Consider the following 22,632-nt stretch of genomic DNA (forward strand, 5'->3'; position numbering starts at 1 on the left):
ACGTGAGTGTTTTCCAGGAAATACTTCATTCCTGTGCTGTCACCTGTGCAGCCTCAGCAAAAGTGGAGGTGGGATCGCAGGTCTCTGCATGTATTCTGGGCAACTCAGAAGTGAAATTGCCCATGGCTGGTGAGTCTAGACAGTCCCACAAGAATAAAACATGTTTTTTTAAAAAATGCTAAAGCATTTGCAGCTTGAAATATGGGTAGAATAAATTTTTATATTTCACTGTCATCCTGATATGGTATGAGACTAAAAGTTGTCTCTTTGAAGGAGGTAAATAAAACTGTAGTGAACCTTGAGCTCACTGTGGAGCAAATGCATATCACCTGAGGTAATAAGGGTTCGTTATACCCTTACATTCTTCTTGTATATGATTCAAATATGAAGCACGACACTGCCCAAGCCCAAAGCTTTTTGTCTGGTTGGTGACATAGCTGAGAACAGACTTCTGAAGTCATGACCCTGCTTTTCTTACCTTTCCCCCATTGTCTTTGCTGGGTGATTAGCTGATGACTCATGCCTTGTCCTCAAGGGTGAAGTAATGCTTCCTGAGTTGTTTTAATTTTTTTGTAATCTGTTACTTACTGTCTTAAATCCACTAGCTATATGTCTGTGTGTCTGTCTATAGACACCTGTACATCTTTGTTTCCTTGTCTGTAAAAAGAATCCTGCTGAGGTCTTTATGAACACCCAGAATATTACCATTCAGTTTTTACCATTCAACTTTTTTTTTTTCCTCTAAGTCCTTTGCTGTTTCCTGCGTTGGTTTATCTACATAATTGCATTATGCTTAAGCCATTAGATGACCATAGAAATGTCTGGAAAAGGCAGAGGTGGTGTTCCCAAAGTGTTGTTTAGGCTTAGGGATGCCTTTTATCATAGGGGAGATGGCTTTTCTGGGCTGCTGTTTTAGTCTGCTGCTCTCAGACTTCCTTCTGTACTATCCGCAGCCAGATACTTGTAATCAAGCAAGCTCTAGCTGATGCTTGACAGAGGAAACTTGTTTTGTCAGGAGACTAGCACACTTCAACATGGATTTTTCCTGAAGTAATTTGGAACAATTGAAAAGTTGGCAGAATTATCTGTTGTAATCATAGATGGTGGCCCTGCATTTGTCGCTGGGCAGCAGCATATGCTGCAGAAGAACCTTAATCTCCGAGGCCAGTCAAAGCAGTGGGATGTAACCAAGCATCAGTCTCGCAGCAGTTTAGCAGACAGTATATGCATATTCCTCCCTTACAACCATATTAGAAACCGTGACCATTTACTGTTGCTTACAATATATCAGATGGCTGTTTGGGTTTTGTTTATAATTACATCTGTGGGCTGTAGCAGACTGCTCTCTCATAGAAATGCTCTGCAAGTGATACTGTATGTGGAATTAATATTTTTTCAGAGTGTCATCTAGAATGCTAGAATAAAAATTAGTATCTAAAATAGTGACTGTGTTTCTTTAAAAAACACAGTGACTTACAGTTAAAAAACCAAACACCAGATTGCCATAGCAACTTAATATGCTATTGTAAAGTTCAAAGTAAATTTGCAAGATTCATTGATGTACATGACATGAATGCTTGAGTGAGAGAAGGGAGTGAAAAATAACGGAGACTAAATAGCTTTCCCAATTAATTAGTCTGTGGCTTCTCTTATGCCTTCTGAAGCATTTTTTATCTTTCATTTTGAGTTTTAATTTGTCACATTATACTGGTTCCTTCAGGTACAAAAGTTTTACTGGAAACACACAGTGTTACAAGAGATGAAGCTCTTCTGACAACGTATTGATGACAGTAAACTCCTGGCAAGGAGACAAATGAGCAGTTAATCTAGTCAGTGTTTAACTTTTATAATGCGTCTATTGGACAAATACAAGATCAATTAAACCGGTTTTTCAGAAAACAAAACCAGATTAATCACTCCAGTAAAATGCAGGGAGCACCTCTCAGTGTTGCAACTTGTTTTTCATAAAATACTAGATGCTAATGTTGTGTATTTTTTTTCCCCTCCTGTAGGTGCCTGAGATTATAAGCTCTATTCGACAAGCTGGAAAAATTGCTCGTCAAGAAGAGTTTCAGAATAATCTCTCAGATGTTGAAGACCCTTTTGCCAAAAAGTTTGAGGTGCTGTTCTGTGGACGGGTGACAGTAGCACATAAAAATGCACCTCCAGCACTCATAGATGAATGCATAGAGAAATTTAATCGTGCAAGTGGTACAAAAAAATCAGATTTCAACTCATCGTCCCAGCAACATGAAACTGCCAATAACTTTGGAGGCTTCTCTTTCAGCAACAAATTACGATCTGTCTTCCAGCCCTTGGTCAGTGAAGAGGAGGAGAAAAGGCCAATTAGGAAATCGTTTTCTCAGCCTGGGCTTCGTTCCTTTGCTTTTAAGAAGGACTTGCAAGAGGGAAGCCATAGGAGTAACAGCTTTGTCAGGTCTTTTGAAGAAGATGCAATTTCACTGAATCTTAAAAGTCAACTTATCTGTGGACACAGTGTTGTGCAGCCAACAGACATTGCAGAAAACCGGACGATGTTGTTTACGGTAAAGCAAGACTTGCAGCTATTGGTGGCATTTTCACACCTCAGAATCTGGAGTGGCAAACACCAAAGCAGATGTTCTGACAGATGGCAGTTCCTTCTTTAGTAACTTCATTGCAATTACCAGAATTTAACTCATGTATTTTTCTAGAAAGCATTACCACTCAGTGTAAATTGTTTTACATAGTCAAAATTAGTTTACATTAAGTAGTTTAAAACAGTACTACATGAAACATAGGGCTTCTAAAGACAGTTTTTAGAAAGCTACAGCATGTCAGTAATTAGTTTTACAATTGCAAAATTAGATGTACAGTTACACTAACTAGTAACAGAAGAAATAAATTTCCAGGTGAATTAATTATCCGTAACTAGAACAGGACTAAAGCATGACTGTGGGCTAGTAGACTTTGTGACCCATGATAAACAGCTTAATTTGTGGTGGTGGTCCTGCTGCCAACATGTCTGTGTAATGATGGAGTAGTGTAGTAACTTTCCAGGCTACTCCACACCTGCCTCCACTCCTGTCCTACTTTTCTGTGGCTAGCAAAATGCCCTTGCCGTGATAAGTGAGCAGCAAAAGTACTTTTCAAGACTTGAGAAACAAGTAAGGAATGTGTTATTTGCTCCACTTACAATCCTTATGATAGATAAGTAATATATTTTATATATCTTGTATCTTATGAACATAATGTAAACCAGGAGCAGATATTGCGATGCCTGGCTATCATAAGGTCATCTTGGTTCTGTCAGCTGCTGTTAGGGCTGGGACTAACAGAGTGGAGTGGGTGCAGTTACAGCAGGATTTTTGGAGGGGGGAAAGAGAAGTGCTGCTTTAAGGATTGCCGAAGTGTTAATGTCTGTAAAAAGTAACACACATAAAGGGGTATAGTTATCTATACCTGTTTTTAAACTTCAGTTTATTTGTGGCAGGCTGGCATCTGAGAGAGAAGTAGAAGGTGGAGAGAAGTTTTGTGCTCCAGTAAAAACAATTCCATGTTTACCTTCTTCCCCTGATGATGTATTTCACACAGAAAATACAGACACACTTTGTAACAGTGCCTCATTTTTAAAGAAATCCTGACTCCATTATTAATTCATGGCGTGTATTTTAGAGATAGGGAGATTATAAATGGACTACTTAGGTCTAGATCCTCTTACTCCAGCAAGTGCATTTTTAATGCATATTAAATAGATGCAACGGTTCTCAAAGACACATACAGCTTCAGCCTGAATATAACATCAGTCACCTGGTGACAGGCTCGTTTCCAAATTGTGGGGCTCTGCTGATCCAGCTTTCTATCCTGGGTTGCTTTTTGCCTGGGAAAATACTGTTTAGTATGCACAGTTGTATTCTTTTGCCATTCAGCCAGTCTGAATTCAGCTGAATATAAGGAAGTGAAGTAACTGTTGTTTGTGCCTCCAGTATCCACCAGCTAGCAGCTCATGGCAGAGCAGAGTTTCTTGGTTAGCCATCCCCTGTGTTCTGCAGGTTCTAAGTAACAGTATGCGTATAGCGTGCACAGGTTTTCATCTTTGCTCATCAGTTTGTATGTGGCTACATATGAAACGCTTAAAAGTAACTTATATCCAGAAAAAAAAAAAGTTTTTTCTCAGTTGAAGTTCTTACCTGGCTTCTCCCCAGGATGCAGCAGTTTGGTGTATGAGGTGTGAAAAACGTTCAGATAAGTTATCTGCTGACTGTTCTGACCTGGTTCAGACAGCCCTGATTTTGGTATCTCTTCTTGAAGAACGGCTTTCCTAGCCAATTGCTTAGGATTTTATTGGGTGGGTGAGTTTTTTTTTTTATTTTAGGCTTTTCTCCTGGCTGTATTTGGTGAGGGGATGTATTGGTTTGGTTTTTTTCTCCCTTGTTCAGTTGGCTTCAAATGATCCCTGCTGTCCTGGGACCAAGTGTGGAAGGAGTATGCAGGGCTGAGCAGAAAGGAGCCTCTCGCTGCAGGGAGGGGAAGGCAGCAGGGAGCAGGAGGAGGCTGCAGAGTAGGTGTTGGAAGGAATAACCCCATGAACATGTGCAAGGTCAGCCCTCGGGACAATACAAGGAAGCCAGCAGCAAGTCGGGGGAGAATTGTTGTGATAGGTTGAAGTGAAAGAAGAGGTCGAAGGTGAATGCACAGGACCATTTTTAGACACACAGAGGTGTCTCACGTGATCCATTTAAACACAGGATTCCCCCCTTCTCCTTTCCTTAAGAAATTACAAGTATACTGGTTCTGCTGATCTTTTATGTGCATCTTTTGGGATTTGGTAGTGGTTGAAGGTTCAGCAGGTTTGTCTAAGTCATGCTCATGAATGGATCCAGATTCCAACCATCTTTCCTAAAACCTGATACGAGACTTGTCCTTGGCAGACTTTCTAATGTGCTAGAAACTATGAGGAATTAAATTTTATTTGTTAAAATGTTACAAAGGCATTGCCAGAAGCTGAAAAATTGGAACCAATAGTTTCACCTTAAAATGCCCATCAAAAGTTAGCATCAGCTTTTGGAACACTGCTGTACAAATGGCCTGCAGATTAAATTAAGGTAGAAAATATACTCCAGTAAGATAATTTTTATAGCTTGAGTGAAAGCCTTTAAATTAAATGCTATGTGTTTCTTAAATAAAACCCTAAAAAATAATTAGGTGGAATACAGGTAGAGGAACACACTTGGATTTAAATTTTAGAATAATTTCATTAAGTAGCTTTTGGGAATGCGGTATGTGCCAAACCTGCAGAAAATAAGAAAAGGGAGTGTGAGCATATTTTCTCAATGCAAATTAAGTTACTTGTGGTATAATATTACTGTGATCTAATTAAGCACTTTTCTCAGTCTGTTGTCTCAAATGTGAAACTAAATCTCATTTCAGTAGTGTGCAGAGCTCTGAATGCCAGATGTTTCAGTATTCTCTCTTCCACTAATTGGTCCAAATACACAGGTAGAAAAAAATCTGAGATTTATATCCAGGAAACACTTATATTGAGACAAAAGGAAATATAATGTTACTCATTATCATCTTGCTGTTTATTTTGCTCTTTTTAGATTGGCCAGTCTGAAGTTTACCTTATCAGTCCTGACACAAAAAAAGTAGCAATTGAAAAAAGCTTTAAAGAAATATCCTTTTGTTCTCAGGTAAGATTCTTTCTCTCTTTTTTGTTTAAATATTCTCCACTTGTGAATGCTCGTGTACTCCTTTCCCCTCAAATGGATTCTCACCCCAGCAGTTTCAGTAATTGCTATCAACAAGTTGCTAGTTAATCAGTAATCTTGTAAAACGGTCATTCTTTTCTCAAGTGTTGCATTGTAATTACTTAGATAAAGACTCACTTCTGTGCATGGTGGATGACTAATATGAGCTAGGAGGTCAGCTCTGGTTTGAGATTTCAGTGGGTGTGATTCACAGTTGTGCAAATCTGGGATTCTCTGAGCCAGATTTTTCAAGAAGTGATAGTGAAAGGAGACAAATGATATGTAAGAGTTCTCTGAAAAATACTTCAGAAATATATTTTTTTCAAGAATATAAATTACATGTGTGTAAAAGAAAAGAACCCTCTGCTGTGCAGAGGTAGTGTGTGTAACTCATTGAGGGCAAGCATGTTTCAAAGCTTCCTTATTCACTGTTAATCCCTGTTGCTTAGCCCACAAAGTTTGCTTCCCTGTCCTTCACTCATTTTTGTGGCTCTGACTTTGACTTTGCGTGGATTATGTGAGGGCGCAATTTATCTAATGACTTATTTTGAGTGGTGATGTTTTGAAAGAGATGCAGCTTACACGTGGGAAGATGCAGTAATGGCATTGCATAGGTTACACAGGCGTGTGATTCATGCTCAGCTACTGCAGCAGCTCAGCAGTGTGAGGGCAGAGTAGTCACTGTCACATCAAGGACATGGGACAGCTCGGCCAGTTACAGCACTCCTGTATGGGCAGCTGCTCTAACTGCTGGCAAGTCTGTGTACAGGAGCAGAGGACTTTCCTTTGAGAGTTGCTCAAATATCAACCTGCAGACTGAAACAGGGCTTCATAAAGACATTTCATAGACCAGTTGTTTTTGTTAACTAACCAGTGTCATGATGCAGGGATTTGTCTTTTGCTAGCCATATTCTGTCCTGCAGGGCATTATTTGTATTTAGTTTGTCTGTGTACCAGATCTGGTTCAGTTTAAGTGAACGGGGAAATAGAATTTAATTCATTGAACTAGGAGAGAGTCCCTAGAAAACACTTAATTCCATTAAAACATGTTCTAGATAATTTTAGTTTAAAACTCTGAGAAAATAACCTGAATTATAATTATATATATAAACTTGCATAAAATTCACCTTGAATTTAATCAATGCAATGCTTGTTAGTACTGTGGGAATAAGATGTAGTATACCAGGATGTGAATTTTGCCACTCTTTCTTGCCCTAGGAACTATTTTGCACTTGGCTTACTTGCATAGTGCAGGTCTACTCAGTGCATCACAGGCTGTGGTCTTAATGATATTGGGGCAAAACTTTTTCCCCAGTAGGTTTGTTCACCCATTTTTAAATATAAGGAATGTGATTTGCTGTTACTTCTAGCCTTTTTGCATTGGGTGGGTTTTTTTACATAAATTATTTCATTTTTTGATTTGAGGATGGCTTTCATCACTAAACATACAGGTACCTATTCTGAAAATTTCAGGGTAAACATAAGTAGTTTGCATGCTGTCAGATCAAGAGCTTTGAAGAGAACTCCTTGATCGCAGAAAAATCTTTATCCCCATGTTCCCTTAGGCTGTCTCCTTAGGCAGGAGCTGGTTAGGTAGACTTCCTGACTTGCCCTGAAGGTCAGCAGACGGTTGTGCTCCTTAGAGCAGCAGGAGCAAGATTGATTGAATTCTCCCCTGCTGTCTGCAGAATGTGCTACTGGGCAGATGTTACGTCAGTTGGGCAAATACTGCTATTGGGTTACAGAAGGCTTTTCCTCCAAGTTATGCACATTTCAGAAGACTTGAGGGAATGATCTTAAGGACTCATCTTGATCATACAAGAGCTTCAATAATCTTTTCTTGAAGTCATTAGAGTTAAGTTATAAGGGAGATCAGAATCAATACATAATTTCCAGAATGCCCAATCTGTCAGTGAGATATTATAATGGCAGAAAGTCGTATGTGGTCCTGGGCGGTATCTGAATTAGCTCATCTGAAACAGCTAAGCGCATTTGCCAGCTCCTGGTACCTCACAGTCTTGTGGGCACGGCCATGATCCCAGCTGGTCTCCCTCCACTATAGTAGTTGGGTTTTCAGGAGAAGAAATGAGCTTTCAGAAGAAAAAAACATGGGCTCGGGGTTTAGAGAAGGGGCTCAGTACATTCTGTGCACATCTCTGATGGATGGTGGAGGAGAGAGTCTGCAGGTTGCATTAGCCGGTTCTTGCTTTATCACATATCTGCCTCCTAAAGTGCTTACTTAGCCTGGACATCCAATGGAGCTAGCACTGGAGAAGCTGCAGGCTTTACGTCATTTGAATGTCCTCCTGATCTTTTTGTTCTCATGGGGTATTAGTGTATGATGTTTGTGTAATAAAGCCTTTATTATCTATGTGTAATTGTCATGCTCCAACAAATTGGGTATCTCCATATAAGTTAAATTATTTTCCTTCATTCAGCTGGCGTGCTCTGAAGGTTTATTTTTAGTATTTCGACAGATAAGACAACATTGTTCAGAATGCTTAAGGATATCTGATGCTACAACATGTTCCTTTTTGGGACACCTGGCCATTCTGTTTTATAGAAGTATTCACTTTTTATGCTTTTTAAATGCTTTTAAAAATGTTTTTTTCTTAATAAAAAAACAAAGAGAATATTCAGTGATTATTGCTGTGTTAACAAAGAAAAGAAAAAAAAAAAACAACCAAAAAAACCCCAAAACAAACAAAGAAGCCCTGTTTGGTATCTTCGAATTGTTTAAATTTCACTGAAATTTCTGATTTACTGTGATTCATCATTATGATTTTTGATACAACAGTTTATTGCCTCTTTTTACCCGACTTTAATATAGTTTTGCCATGACAGCTAGGATGTAGTGAAACTGTGCTGACTGTAATGGAATTTCTATAAATAGCTCTACCACTGTGCATGTAACTAATCCTCATTACTTTGTTTTGGTTTGGTTTTTTCTGTTTTGTATTTTTTGTTTTTTTACCAAGAATGGTGCACTAAGGAGATGTTCACTGGGATCACCTAACTCTACTCATCTGAAAGTCTTTTTATAAAAGATAAAATTCTCAGCAATTAAAAAACCCTTCTTAGCATTTTACCAGGATGTAGTGTTTATCTACTGCTGCAAGTAGATTGTGCCTGAATTTGCATGCCTTTTACGAGAAATAAATGCTTCTGTGAGTGATCTTCAAGTAATATATTTAACTGTTTTCATTATTTTAACTAACCAGGGTTTTTTTAAAATGAAAAAAATATTGTTTATCCATTTTCACTATTGCTTTGATTTGCTCTTACACATGTAAAGCAATTGTTGATCGGTTATGCAAAATAGAAGAAAAGCAGAGTGAGTTTTTTTTACCTGCTACTTCCGATATTGAGTAAAAACCATCTTGAATAGCATTTCTTCATCCCTGTAATTGTTTTCTGATGGATCCATTATAAATCAGTCATTTAAAAAACCCCCAAAACCAAACAGTTTTTGACTTAAGTGAAATTTAAAAGATGAAGTACTAGGTTCTATAACAGAAGAGATTTTTTTTTAATGGCCAGATGACTTTAATGTAGCTGAACAGAGAGATGTGACCTATCTGTAATGCTGTTGGGCCTTTCATGCTTTTGTTACTGGAAGAAATATGGGTACAAAATATTGAAAGTAAATATGAGTGCTTCATTACTCTTGTTTTTGTGCTAGGGAATTAGACATGTGGATCACTTCGGGTTCATCTGCAGAGAGTCTTCAGAAAATGGAGGCTTTCACTTTGTTTGCTACGTGTTTCAGTGTACAGATGAAGCACTGGTAAGTGAAAGAAAAGAAGAGCCTAGTAGAATATTAGGCCCCAGAAGTCTTCTGTTGCTCCGTGCTCTATATTTTACTGAATGTCTTTAAATTCTGCTTCGCTCAAATATAATTATTTCAAAAATGTGACTAATGTAGCAGTCTGCAAAGGAGCTTTTAATTTGTTTTGAAAGCAGAAGTTAAAATCCCCTTTAAAATCCAATAAAACTTCCTTTTGTTGCACAAGCTAAGTTAGACTGTGTGCCTCATTTTTTTGGAAGAGGGTTTTTTTCATAATGTACCCGTTAAAAAAAATCAGGACTACACTACTGTGCTCTAGGTCAGGTCAGTGTGTCACAACTGCAAGAAAAGATTTCTAGATAGAAGTAGTATCTTTTATTAATAACAGTAATAAAATTGGGTGGTGTGGAAGAGATATGATTTCACAGTGAGTTTTGTCTTGCTTGTGTGTTTGTGTGCAGAAAGGGCACAGGAACAGCTTTTCTTTTTAATCATACGCACATTCCCAAACAAGTGGCAATATCATTCAGAATGACTGTTGTGCTTGTGTTAAGGAAAAGAGAAGCTCGGTGGAGGAATGAAATTCTCTTCTTCTGCACTCGATTCTTTTCAGGTTGATGAAATCATGATGACATTGAAACAGGCTTTCACTGTAGCTGCTGTGCAACAAACTTCCAAGGCACAGCCCCAGCTCTGCGAAGGATGTCCTATGCAAAGCTTGCATAAACTCTGCGAAAAGATAGAAGGTGAGATTTAAAGAACTTTCTGGTCAAATATTTTTTCTAATGGTTTTACTGGGAGACAAGCTTACTTGTGAAACTCTAAGGGAATGAATGCTTAAAAAGGGCTTGGGACTTGGGATGGAGGTTGAAAGCCAGTCTTTTTATTTAGAGGTCTGCAGTATAAAGTTATCTGTAAGGTAATAAGAATTTTCTAACAAAGTTAAGCTCCTTTCTTCTACTTTAGTTGAATTTTTGAAAACTAATTAAGAGTCTAAATATTACTGAATTGCAGCTATCAGGGCTCTATAAACTATAAATCTAACTATCCTCTATAAAAACTGTAACTGTAAAACTAAACTATCCTCTATAAAAAGAGGATTGTAGGTAAGGAACTTCTCAAGAATATGAGCTGTAATAGCTATGACCTGCTGTCCTATTGAATCTACTTAGATACTGGCATTACATTGTCACTAAACATGAACTAAACAGTGAACTTATAATATGCATGTTTGTGGTGTTGATCTATGCTCCTTTATGAAAATGCAGCAGTTAGAATTGTAGTTGTTGCCCAGAAAACAAGTTCAAGACAAAAAAACCCCATAAAACCAAGAAACCTCTTTGCATTTCAGCAAATGTCACAGTTACGTTTTGTTCATTTAAACGATGTCTGAGGTGAAAAAGGGCAACAGCAGCTTGCCAGACCACGTGACAGTAGCTTGTTGGACTAAAACGGATCTAGTATTAATTTGATGAAACTGGAGGACTTCCAGAACTACTTTTCCATCTATTTTGGTCTTCAGCTAGCTATGATTTTTGAGAAATTTCTTAGATAAACGATTCTTAATGCCTCTAATCATGCCATCTGGTTAATCATATTGCCTGCTTCTGAAGGAGAAACGCCATGACCAGAAACTGAAGTACAAAATACTGTTAATGGTTTGCTGGTTTTCCACAGAAAATAGAGGAAAGGAATTTAATCTGGGATGAGAGCAGAAAAAAAATAATCTGAATGAGAGGGTAGTCTGCCTTAGATTGCCAGTAGATGTTTCAGCAAGAGGCAAAGCAAGAACTTCACTAACATGCAATAAATTTACTCTTTTCAGAAGAGGCCAAGGCATACAAATTAGAGAAAATAAATGGAAATATTTACACCACAAGCAAATCCAGGCAGTACCGCATAAGACACCAACAAAGCAGACTCCTAAAATGCAGTAGATTGTGGGTTTATTTTATCTTGTGTGATAATGGAATCTTCAGCTAAGAGTATAATCCTGGTCTGTGCTCAGTAAATCTCCTCGTTGCAGAGTTCGTGTCCCTCTTTTTAAAGTCATGAGTTCAGTAATACCTTTAAATTAACCTAGAGTTCTTTCTAATGCTCTGTTATTAAATCAGTGCAACAGGTCAGCTTGAGTAACTGCAAGCTTTGGCTTAAATTGTGTGCCTGTTTGTGATGGATAAATTCTAACAAATTCCATCCTGTGATTTGTTCCTTTTTGTTCCTGTTGGTAGGGTTACACCCTTCTAAGACTAAACTAGAACTACAAAAGCATCTAACAACACTAAATAACCAGGAGCAGGCCTCTGTTTTTGAAGAGGTTAAGGTAAGCTCTTTGTTTCCTGCAAGATTTTAAAGCAATGTTAGCAGTGTTTTTCACGAACACCTGTATGAAGCACCAAAGTTATTTTCTTTTTTTTTGTGAATTATTAATTATCTTCAATAGACTGTTAATCACCTTGTACTTTAATTGCAATATTATTATTTTTCTAGAGCTGTTCAAAACTTGTCTTGATGAAAATGGGTTATAGTACTCATTTTTCTTCCTGCTACTACTTTTTTTCAATGAAAATGTTGACTTCTCACTGAGTGTAAAACGGCACACTTTTCTTTTGTGGGCAAAGGCAGTAACTTGTACTGTGAGAACGTTCCACTGTTACTTTGACCAAAATAAATTCCTGGATTGGAAAACTTCCTGCCTAAATTTTATACTAGATCTTAATACATGCCAAGCTAACTAAAAAAGTTTAACTTTCTATCTTCTGAACAAAATCCATTCTAGCACAGAGTAAAGCATAGCTGGATTTAAGACCGATGATGAATGTTGTAGGAAATGTCATTGGCTTGGCACACTATTGAAGATAAGGAAATTTTAGACATTTTTGAAAATAATGTTTCCTTCCTCTCTTGAGTCATTTCAGTCTCTTTGTGTGTTTCCATGTGGCAGTTAATCATCCAGTACCAAATTTGGAAATTACTCTGTGGGAGTGATTCCATGAGCTAAGTAATTTCTTACTATACAGCAGCTAGCTGGCACTGTTGCATTTTCAGTATTCTGCACACATTTTAGCAGTCTAAAGCTTCTAGTAGTCACAGGAAACTGTTAATTGTTTCTGGTGGCACTCTGAAAACGATTAACTTGGTAAAACCAAGGGTAAAGTACATCTCTCCTGCCTGTCTTTTTCAGCTGATTTTTTGAGTTGGACTGCCTGGAATTTTAGTTGTCGCATTCTTACAGCTCCATATGTTGTAACCATGATTTGCATTTTTAGATAACTCTCTAAGGATATTTTTGTTAATCTGATGTGCTACCCTGGCATTAGCTAATTCATACTGTATCCTCTGCATTACATCAGTGGGCTTAAAACATCATATGCTTTTCAAAAGCTAGGTTTCTGGGATTAAATTCTGTAATAAATTGTTTTTAAAAAATTCTCTTAAAACAATTCAGATCTAAATAGAATGCAGCAGAGACAAATATGTTCACCTTGTGCACTAATTTTTAAAATAACCGATGTTGTTTCCCAAAAATTAAATGTCTGATGAGAAGGATTGTTGGGAGAAGAGTTGTGCATCGTAACTACAGGACAGTACTTCATCTGAGCTACAAACTTAGAACTAGTGTTCTGGTTTTCTTTACATCAAAAGTAAATTAGCAGAAATATTTTTTAAAGTCTTTATTTGCTTGTGGCAATTTGATATTGTTGTGCTTTATCTTTCATGTAAAATCTGTCCTGTATGAAGTGAGGTCGTTTCTCTGGCTGTGTTGCTGCTTTGCATGGGACGCTGGTGTCCTCTGGTGGACTGGAGTGGTAGCATTAACCAAGTTAAATTTGTTCTTACACTAACAGCATATTGACAGTGACAAAATGAAGAGAGTAAATGTTTGCTAACTCTTACACAAATGTATAATTACTGTGCTTGTGGTGTTTTCAATTAAAGAAATTAAGACCAAGAAATGATCAAGAGGAGAATGAGCTGGTTATCTCTGTTCTGAGAAACATGTATGAAGAAAAACAGAAAGACCACGTCCATGCTGGAGAAGCAAAACAGGTAAGTAATCATTCAGTTTTAGTTCATGTAAGGAGGTGCCAGGAAAAAAAAATCTTCCGTTCCATTTCTTATCTTTCCAAAGGCAAATTTCCATCACTGGCATTTTGGAACTTCAAACTGTAGGCAGTGGTGAACACTGTTTTTACTAATGATTCATAGGCTATTGTCATGTGCCAGAACAGGCATATCTCAGATTTTGAGGTACCTGGTACAGTTTGATTTCAAGCCTAAGAGACAGAGATGCAAACAAGGTAGACCACCGATTTGGTTGTTTGTTTCTTCTCACTACAATGAAAATTCAATGTATGTGAGAGACTATATAATGAATTTGTAATTGCTCTCAGCTGATCTATGACATTTGCCATCCCGATGTCTGTGCGAGTCAGTGTCCTGACAACACATTGGATTTGATCCTTGATAAAGACTATTATGTTTACTTGATAGCTGGAAGTTATTTCTGGGGAGCAACTACCATTTGAAGTGGCCGCTAGGAGGGGTAGCTGAGGAGGATTGCTGCAGAAACAGCAGCAAAAGACTGTCATCTGTTTTCAAAGAGCTGAGCTACCTTTCATTCTGTATCAGGTTGCATCAGTGCTGTTTAACTGGCTGTTTATACAGCATGGTTATGATTTTTTTCAAAAAGGATTAATGATTTTGGATGCCTTTGTTTGTGACTAACTAGCTTGAGACACCTTGAGGAGGTCTGTATTTATAAAAGGATCAGCCCCCGTTCTCTGGAAATTTCCAGTTCCCGTTATTAGACCCTTTTAGTAATCTTGGCTGTCTCACTACTGCTGGCTGGTAACTGTGATGACTGCTGTTGGGCATTTGTGGTATAAACTAGCAAATTAATATATGGAGAGTAATTAGATCCCTGCCGAAATTGGGGTAATACGAGCAAGTCTTCATTTACAGTTTGTTCACTTTGTTAATCTGTTCTGTTTTTATGGCCTATTGGCTAATTATTGACCTCCCTGAGGAAGCAGGAAGAAAAAATTTGCATATTTCATTCTCTGATTTCTTGTCTTGGGCATCTCCAACAGAAATAGGTTTTCAAGAAAAAAAACGTTGTTGTGGCAGGACAGGAGGAAACGTTGCCTGAGGTCCTCTATCATCATACCTGAAATACTTCTATTTGGTCTAATGCCAGCTGATTAGCAAATAGTTGTCAGTCACGAATGGCTTGGAAATAGGGATATGTGAAGCAAGATAATAACTTAGTATGTCTTCAGTGTGATTTGAAAATTCCTAAGGCCTGCTGCAGTCTGTTTGCTCAGTTCCTGGAACCAAAACTGGTTAATCTGATATTTGCAAAGATGCCAGTACTCTAAGAATAGAGTTGACTTGCCCTCAGTCCATCATTTGTCTTAGCATAACATTTTATATTTACTCTGATAATTTATCTCCAGAGCTGTGTAATAGCAGATACCTTTGAACATGTACTCTGGCAGTGTTACTTGTCTCAGCAATCATTAACACATGACATTCTGATGTCCCTGTTCCCTTCTTTTCTGCAGAGGTATTCACTTTTGTGCTTTTCCTCACAATTTTTTTTTAATACTTAAATCAGGAGGAAAAAACCAAAATGTGATGCTAGTACATGGATCTTATTTAACAAAAATGGCCTTCAAAATAAGTGTCTTTTTATAAGAGCATAATAGCAGGCAGCATCTGATTTGCCCTTTGAGGATAAGATGAGTGAAGGTAAAAAGAAAATACAGAAGCCTGTATCTTTGTCATACTGGAAATCGGAAGCTTTAAAATTATATCTAGACAGGGCTATCTGGTGATGATGTGCTACTCAGCTGCCCACATACTAATAGTTACATAGATCAAGCATTCAGTTCTCTGAAATTAGGGCCAGGTAGAGAGGGCTACAGTGCCTGGCACACACAAGAGGAACCCCCAAAAATAACACCAAAAACTGCTCTGGTTACTACTGCAGATGTTAGGTTTGGATGGTAGTATTTGCATCATAGTGTCATTTTTGTGTTCACTACACTAGTCTTCACAAGCTCTAAAAATGGACTGAAATACTTAATTAAAAAGCAAAACTCAATAGATTGTTAGCTTTAAGGTGGAAGTGTTTCTACTGGTGAAATATAAAGAAGAGTTAGATTGTTATACATCTTCCTGGCCCTTAGAAAGCCCCATTTTAATATAATGGAGACAGTTGAGAGTTCTCATTAATTGAGCTTCATCAGTTTTTATTAATTTCTTGGCTGAACAAAAGTAGAACCATCAGAAATCTCCAATCTGTTACACTTAAACATTTAGAATTTGTACAATTGTACTTTGGCATTACAGAAAATTTGTCAACGCAACCATAAATCCCTATCAAAACGGCAATTCTTCTGAAGCATGCTACTACACTCAATGCATTTCCTTTAAGGGATTTCCTGCTCTTATGTTAGGATAGTCCATTAAACTTCAATATAAGTATCAGTAGAGAAAAAGGCATGAGAAGCCAAGGACACCAGGAGAAAGTATTGATTTTGGTTACAGATGTCTTCAGACTGTTCAGTAAGAGTCTGCTTCATGCTGTTAAGTATTTCACATTTATGTTTTTAAACACTTGCAGACTTCACAACCCCCTGCTGAGAATGCTGTAAATGAGGTGCCCAGCAGTGCTCCGAGATTCAGATTAGATATGTTAAAGAATAAAGCAAAAAGATCTCTGACAGAATCATTTGAAAGTATTTTATCACGTGTAAGTATCATGTTTATTGCTGAACATAATTTCATTGTTTTATTTATTTGAATGATAGAAAGATCATATTTATTAAAGGCATGGTGACAAAAATATTTGAGTGTACATGTTAGAAGGAGACAAAACAAAGCAGGACTTGGTGGAGAGAATACCAAAACCTGGAAGAAGTGAACTAATTGCTAGATAAGAAATAGTGTATATACGCATTTCAAGAAATTAGTATAAAGGTGAGCATGAGGACTTACGGAAAGCAACCATTGTTTTATTGTTTTATTTCTGTTTTGGATTTAGAAAATTGAAAAAGTGATTACAACTTTTCACTTCTCTCTATGTAGAAGGAAATAATTAGGGAACTGACTAAGCATTCCTAATAGTGACACAGAACTGATGAATAATGGGGCATCTGAACTTTTAAATGCTAGAGATTATTTGAAGGCAAGGAGTATAAAGAACTTCAGAAGGCACAAAGAATATAAAGGCATTTATGTAATATCACATCAGGTAAAATTATTTGTAAACAGTGTCTGGCAATACTTATTAGTGGGGAGAACTTGAGCTCCTGTGTGATAGTGATCCCCAAGAAAACATGTTGGGAAAATGTTTGTCATGAACAGATGGCTGAAAATATCTGCTGAAAGTATACGATAGTGGTTAAGAAAACAAATCTGATGTTAAGTTTAAGCACTACTGAAAGCTATACAGTATCTTCTCACTCAAATATTCTTTGTTTTGCATCTCATGGAAAAAGTCTGAGGAGAGTAATAGGAGACTTGGAAAGACTTCTGCATGACAAAGGATTAAAAAAATCAGGCTTTTTCCCTTTGAAAAAAAGAGTTGTGACAGAATGCCAAACAACAATTGGGAATTCTCGCTTCTCATCTGCAAACAGCTGAACTTGAAGCAATATCTAGTACAGTTTATTGGCTCATAGACATGCAACTTGTAGTGACAAAATTAGGCTTTCAAAGCTTATTTCAGACATTGTATCTAACCTGTTACCGAGAAACAAATGATGGCAAAAGCGTCTTCTTCCTGTTACAATTATGCATATAGAGAGGATTTTTAGCTGAGTATCTCCTGTCGTTACTTCCCAACAAGGATTTCTAGAGTTCACCCCCCGTAAAATCCTGCTGTGGGTGTTCAGTATGTGAAACATAATGTTTTTACACTAACTATAGTATTTACGGTTCTAGCTTTTGCCAGTTTATCCTGACTGTTGTAAACTGTCTTTATGTAAGCACAGCTGTATATTGGTTGCATTTTCATGGTCATGGCTGATGATTAGATGGAAAGTCTTGATTTTTATCAGATCTGAGGCAAAACGTTTTATCTGAGCTTCAAGGAGAGAATACTCACTATTGTGAGTAAAGATAACATTTTATATTTTACCTGGAAAAACAGGTCAAAGGGAACATAAGCCTTAACTTCAGAACATAAAAAAATGATACCATTTAAGGTTAGGAAGGTAAAAGTTCCATAGTTCTGTTAGCACATCAGAATCTATCATAGGTTTCTTGATTTTTCTCTTGGTTACATTAAAACACGAGCCAAACAAGTTTTTTTAAAAAATGGTTGAACAGATTATACAAAAATATTTCTGCTTTCTGATTTGTAGGCATTGAAATGTTAATACCAGAAATTGTTTTGCTGAGTACTGAATTTACATGGGTTTAAGTCCCTTGTAATAGACTTCTCATTTCTTTGTGTCTTGGTAAGAACTATCTAGTGTGAAAATCTCCTGTTGGGAATACAGAAGGTACTTTAACAGTAGTTACAGTACATGCGTGCAGTATGTGGTTATGAAAATATCATGGGAAGCACATCATTGCTGACGAGAATTCCTTAATTCCACAGGATCCTCGGAAAATGTCAGCGACTGTCCTGAATGAAGCCTCTGTTTCTCACAGGGGGCAAAGGCTGTTTTTAGGCATTTCAGGAAATCAATTTGATACTGTCTTTGAAAATTATAGATTCTGACTCTGCTACACAAATCTCTATTTTGGTATGCCCCATATATTAGAATCTTAAGTGCCGGTGTGCTTTATCTCTGCAGGGCAATAAAGCCAGAGGTCCGCTGGACAGTTCTGGTGCTGTGGATTTGGACAGCTCCATGTCCAATACCTTAAGCAGCACAAGAAAAGTAAGTAAAGCCTGGGGTGAATGTACATGTTTAGAAACTTCAGATAATATTCCCTGAAACAACTAGTCAGATGTGAAATGTGGTTACCAGCTGCTCATATAACTTTTCTGTTCTAACATCCTGCATTTTGGTTTGATTACTTTTTGGGAGTAGACAAGCTAACTTATGTGTGAAAAGAAATAAATCCCAGAACAGCCAAACAGTATGGTAAAAACAGTATTACAGAGTAGGGGGTAGGTATGTCCTTTTCTTCCTACCTGTAAGAGTCCTCATGCCACTTGCTGATCCATAGCATGTGTCTCTATTCCTGTGCTGAGTCCTTCTGAGAGTGGTGGGGCTGCATTCATTACCAGCAGCCTCTTGGATCAGTTACCGCCTTTCCTTCCCCCTGCCAGCTTGAAGCAATATTTAAGCTTTTTAGAATTTGCAACTTGGTTACCCAAATAATTTTTCATATATGTAACGTGTTAGAATGTGTGAGAGTCCTCTGAGGGACAACTTGAACAAAGTAGTTTCCCAGTTTACTCTGGTAACAGAGATTCAGGTTAAGAAATAGCAGTCCCATGTCAATACAATGGTTATGTGTAAGATGCTGTTATCTGTAGAGTTTCACTGCAGATTTCCATACTTTTTGACATGATGGGACTCAGAGTCAACCTGTGTTTCTGTTCCCAGAAGTTTCAAGTTGCTTTCAGGCCTTTCATTCTGTTCCCCATGCTATAGAAAAGAGCAGCGTGCAATTGGGGCTCCATTTGAATTAGAAATGCCTTGTACTGTATCTAAACATAAATCTGTGTGTATTTATCTAAACATAAATCTGTGTGTATCTATCTCACGAGTGAGTCTATATATGTGAAATTAAATATAATATAACATAATCTGAATCTTGCAATAATGTGCAGCAAAACTAACACAATAATTACCATGCTGCTGATCCTAATCTGGTTGGTTTCAGCACTGGAAGTACCTACTGTGAATGCAGGATTGCGTTCATAAGAAACACAAAACTGAAGTAGTTGACTAATTTCCCTCTTTGTGTGATTACAAGGGTTTTGATCTGAATAAAACAATGTAAACAAATAGCATAAAAGCAGCCACTCTTCTTCCCTGGGGGCAGCCCAGCACTCGGCAGACTTGGATATAGCTATTGATTCTGCTGTAGTGCCTAGTCACCTACAAACTCCTGACTTCAGGTAATCAAGAGTCTGCTCTTTCTGCTTATGTTTTTGAAAGAGCAGCTGACTCTGCAGGAAACACATGAGGTGAGGAATGAAGGAAGATGCATGGGTTTGGACTGAAATAGGCATCTACTCATAAGATTAAAGTCCTTTGTGTGAATCTTCAGGTAGACAAGGAATATTACATTGTTAGATGGAGTGCTAAATATATAGTACTCTGAAATGCCACCCTTTTCATTGGTCTCACTGTTAGTCAAACCTGACCCATCTATTCTGTTCTGACCCCATTTCTTCTAACTTGCATGCCACATGCTGTAAAATACAATTACTCTCAAAATGATTTTTTCTCTGTAAAATGGAGACTGTGATTTGTTGACCTAAATGGTTAATAACAAAGACATAACACATTAAAAAAATCTTTCTTTGAGCTACGATGATAAAAATGTGCAAGTTTGAAGCAGATCTCTGGGATGTGAATAATGACATGGAACTGCAACCTCAAAGACTGATTTTAAACCCACATTATTGATAACCTTATTTTTTGCACTGCTAGGAACCACCATTGTGTGAAAAGGAGAAAGACAGACTTCCTGTGCTTCCTACAGAAAATGCTGTAAAGGCCAGTGGATCAGCGGGTGATCTCTCCAGTGACGCAGATGATTCTTCTATTGAGCAGTCTCTTACGTTACCTCAGCAAACCTTTCGGAGGCGAGCAAACACGCTAAGTCATTTGCCAACAGAAAGCCAGGAATCTCTGGTACCTGTTGAAACATCACCGTCTGTTCCCCAGAGGAAACTTATGAGGTATCACTCAGTGAGCACAGAGACTCCTCATGAAAGAAAGTAAGACTTACTAAAAGCAGGCTATGATTTCATTTGTTGAGGGCATATTTGGGGATGATAATTGTATACCAGGTATGTCCTCGCAATGGATAAGAAATGTATTGCAGCAGTGTGTCACTCTTTGGAGGTTTGTAGGTATCCTGTTTAAAAACACTTTTAGCCCTATGTGCACTACAGGGGAGAGAAAACATGAGATGTATATGTCACGAAACTAAGTGTAAGTGCAACGTAGGATTGCTTCTAAGGGGTTCGATTATTTTCTTTACAAGCCATTTTTCTTTGCAAGTCATTTTTGTTGTTTTGTTCTGCAAGCAGTATAAATAAAGGCTGCTACTTGTTGTCTATTTAGAGAAAAATCCAGTAGCATTTGTGAATCTGAAAACCTTGCTAGTTGGTGAATTCATGTGTGACCTTAAAAAAATCTGACATAAATTGCCTAATCATTGATAGAGTTGAGGCTCCTGTCTAGCTTTTCAATAAGCCTATGTAGAATTTACTCAGAAAAACAAGCTATTGCTTGCCTTCATGCTAATATTCTTCAAGCTATCCTCCTTCAAAAGCCTGCCTCTACAATTCTTAAGTCTCCTCTTAACTTTATGGCAGGTTTTTTTTTTCCCTCCCTCTATCTGGCTTTTTCCAATTACTGTGGAAACATTTCTGTCTGTAGGCTGCTGTTGTACTGCCAAAACTGCATGTTTACACAAGTTAGACAGTAGGAAATCTGTATGTGTTCCAGCTCATTTTTCCCTGCAGGAGGCAGAGCAGTAAACGAACATGCCTGAAATAGGTGATGACAGTGAAAAGAAGAGAATTATAATATTTGAAAGGAAATGTAACCTGGGTTGCCTTTTTGTCCCTTCTTTGAACCTTTTTAATTCTAAAATACTAGAATGTTTTTGTAGTGCAGTTTAGGACTTGCATTCTTGGTCTGTTATCTTCACGAGAGTTGCCTGATGCTTGTAGCTGCTTGTTCAGTCAGTTCCTATCTTACTATAGGAATGCAGCTAGAAATTAAGTACCTATTTCATTTCCTTGGCTACTTCTATTTGGGTTTGATCATGTAATTTTTAGTAAGACCTGCAGGTACCTGATCCTCACATAACTCAAACTAAAAATAAATCACTTCCCTTTCATTGCAAATATACTGAACCAGGGGAAATGGAAAACTTAGAAGAAAAGTATACTTAAAAGTTCTCAAAAATCACTGGATGATAGACTTTTAACAAGTCTTGTATGTTTTATGAGTGTTTTTGAACAGCTTACCTCAATTCATAAATTGTTTCCAAAGTGTAATTAAATTCAGTTCTTCCTATAGCATTTTACTTCTCATCCATTAGAACTCTCGACAAAAGTCTGACTTTAGCATAGAAACCAAGGGGAAAGCACATAGGAGGGAGAAAAAAGGGGTGTGTCACTGACAGTTTTTTGGGGAGTTTAAATTCAGTCATACACTGAAACACCTTGCTGAAGCTTGTGTGTATTTGGGACTTTGCTGACTGAGTTAAAATGTTCAGACCCTTACAGTTAGTGCATTAACTGTGAAAAACATAGGAAATGGCTTATTTGTATATGCCAGGTACCTTTCAACTATTAGAGAAGGGATTTCACTTTTTTTTTTTTTGTCATTCCCCATCCCTTTTCCTCTCTTACCTTGTTTTGTTCTTTGTGCTACCTCAACTCCATTGCTGTGGTTGGAATCCCACTGTACGATCTGAACACATCTGTCGGCGAATCTAAAAGTTCTTCTGGTCAACTTGCGCGTTCTCATACTCTAGCTCGTCTTAATCCCTCGTCCTCTTCGCCCAACTTTTTAAAGTATCTAAGGCATAATTCAAGTGGAGAACAAAGTGGGCATTTTGCACAAAAGAGGTGAGCTAGCACCTATACGTAGTTTGGGGTAGGGTTTGTTTTACCATGCCATAAATATGAAGCTCTGTAGTGTAAATATTTAAAATCATTTACAGTAAACCAAAGGTGATAGGTTTTTGTGGGAGAGCAAACTCTTTAACTGCTCCACTACTGAGTGTAGAGCTGCTACTTACATAACTTTTTGTTTTAATAAGTAGAATTCTTTCAGACACATGACTTCAGAGCCAGTTGCTCCAAAACAACTTGTTGTTATGCAGCAGACAGCAGCACTGCTTAAATTGTGTGAGGGATAAGTTGCCAACAACCTGTGATCCAGCTCACTCTGT

General features: G+C 37.7%; 1 protein-coding gene across 5 annotated transcripts in view; it reads left to right on the plus strand.

The window, feature by feature from the left end:
- Positions 1 to 22,632, plus strand: part of TBC1D1 (TBC1 domain family member 1) — a 115,819-nt gene that overhangs the window by 47,905 nt on the left and 45,282 nt on the right. For 3 of the 5 annotated variants that reach the window (XM_064449279.1, XM_064449281.1, XM_064449284.1), the window contains 10 exons: positions 2,013 to 2,546; positions 5,583 to 5,672; positions 9,412 to 9,516; positions 10,130 to 10,262; positions 11,748 to 11,839; positions 13,456 to 13,566; positions 16,148 to 16,276; positions 18,330 to 18,416; positions 20,148 to 20,437; positions 22,178 to 22,306. In XM_064449279.1, the coding sequence (XP_064305349.1) occupies positions 2,013 to 2,546; positions 5,583 to 5,672; positions 9,412 to 9,516; positions 10,130 to 10,262; positions 11,748 to 11,839; positions 13,456 to 13,566; positions 16,148 to 16,276; positions 18,330 to 18,416; positions 20,148 to 20,437; positions 22,178 to 22,306 (1,700 nt within the window). The remainder of the gene's footprint in view (positions 1 to 2,012; positions 2,547 to 5,582; positions 5,673 to 9,411; positions 9,517 to 10,129; positions 10,263 to 11,747; positions 11,840 to 13,455; positions 13,567 to 16,147; positions 16,277 to 18,329; positions 18,417 to 20,147; positions 20,438 to 22,177; positions 22,307 to 22,632) is intronic. The other 2 variants (XM_064449283.1, XM_064449282.1) reach the window with 2 other exon arrangements.

This window comes from Phalacrocorax carbo, chromosome 4 (genome assembly GCF_963921805.1).
Source record: "Phalacrocorax carbo chromosome 4, bPhaCar2.1, whole genome shotgun sequence".
Taxonomy (NCBI): domain Eukaryota; kingdom Metazoa; phylum Chordata; class Aves; order Suliformes; family Phalacrocoracidae; genus Phalacrocorax; species Phalacrocorax carbo.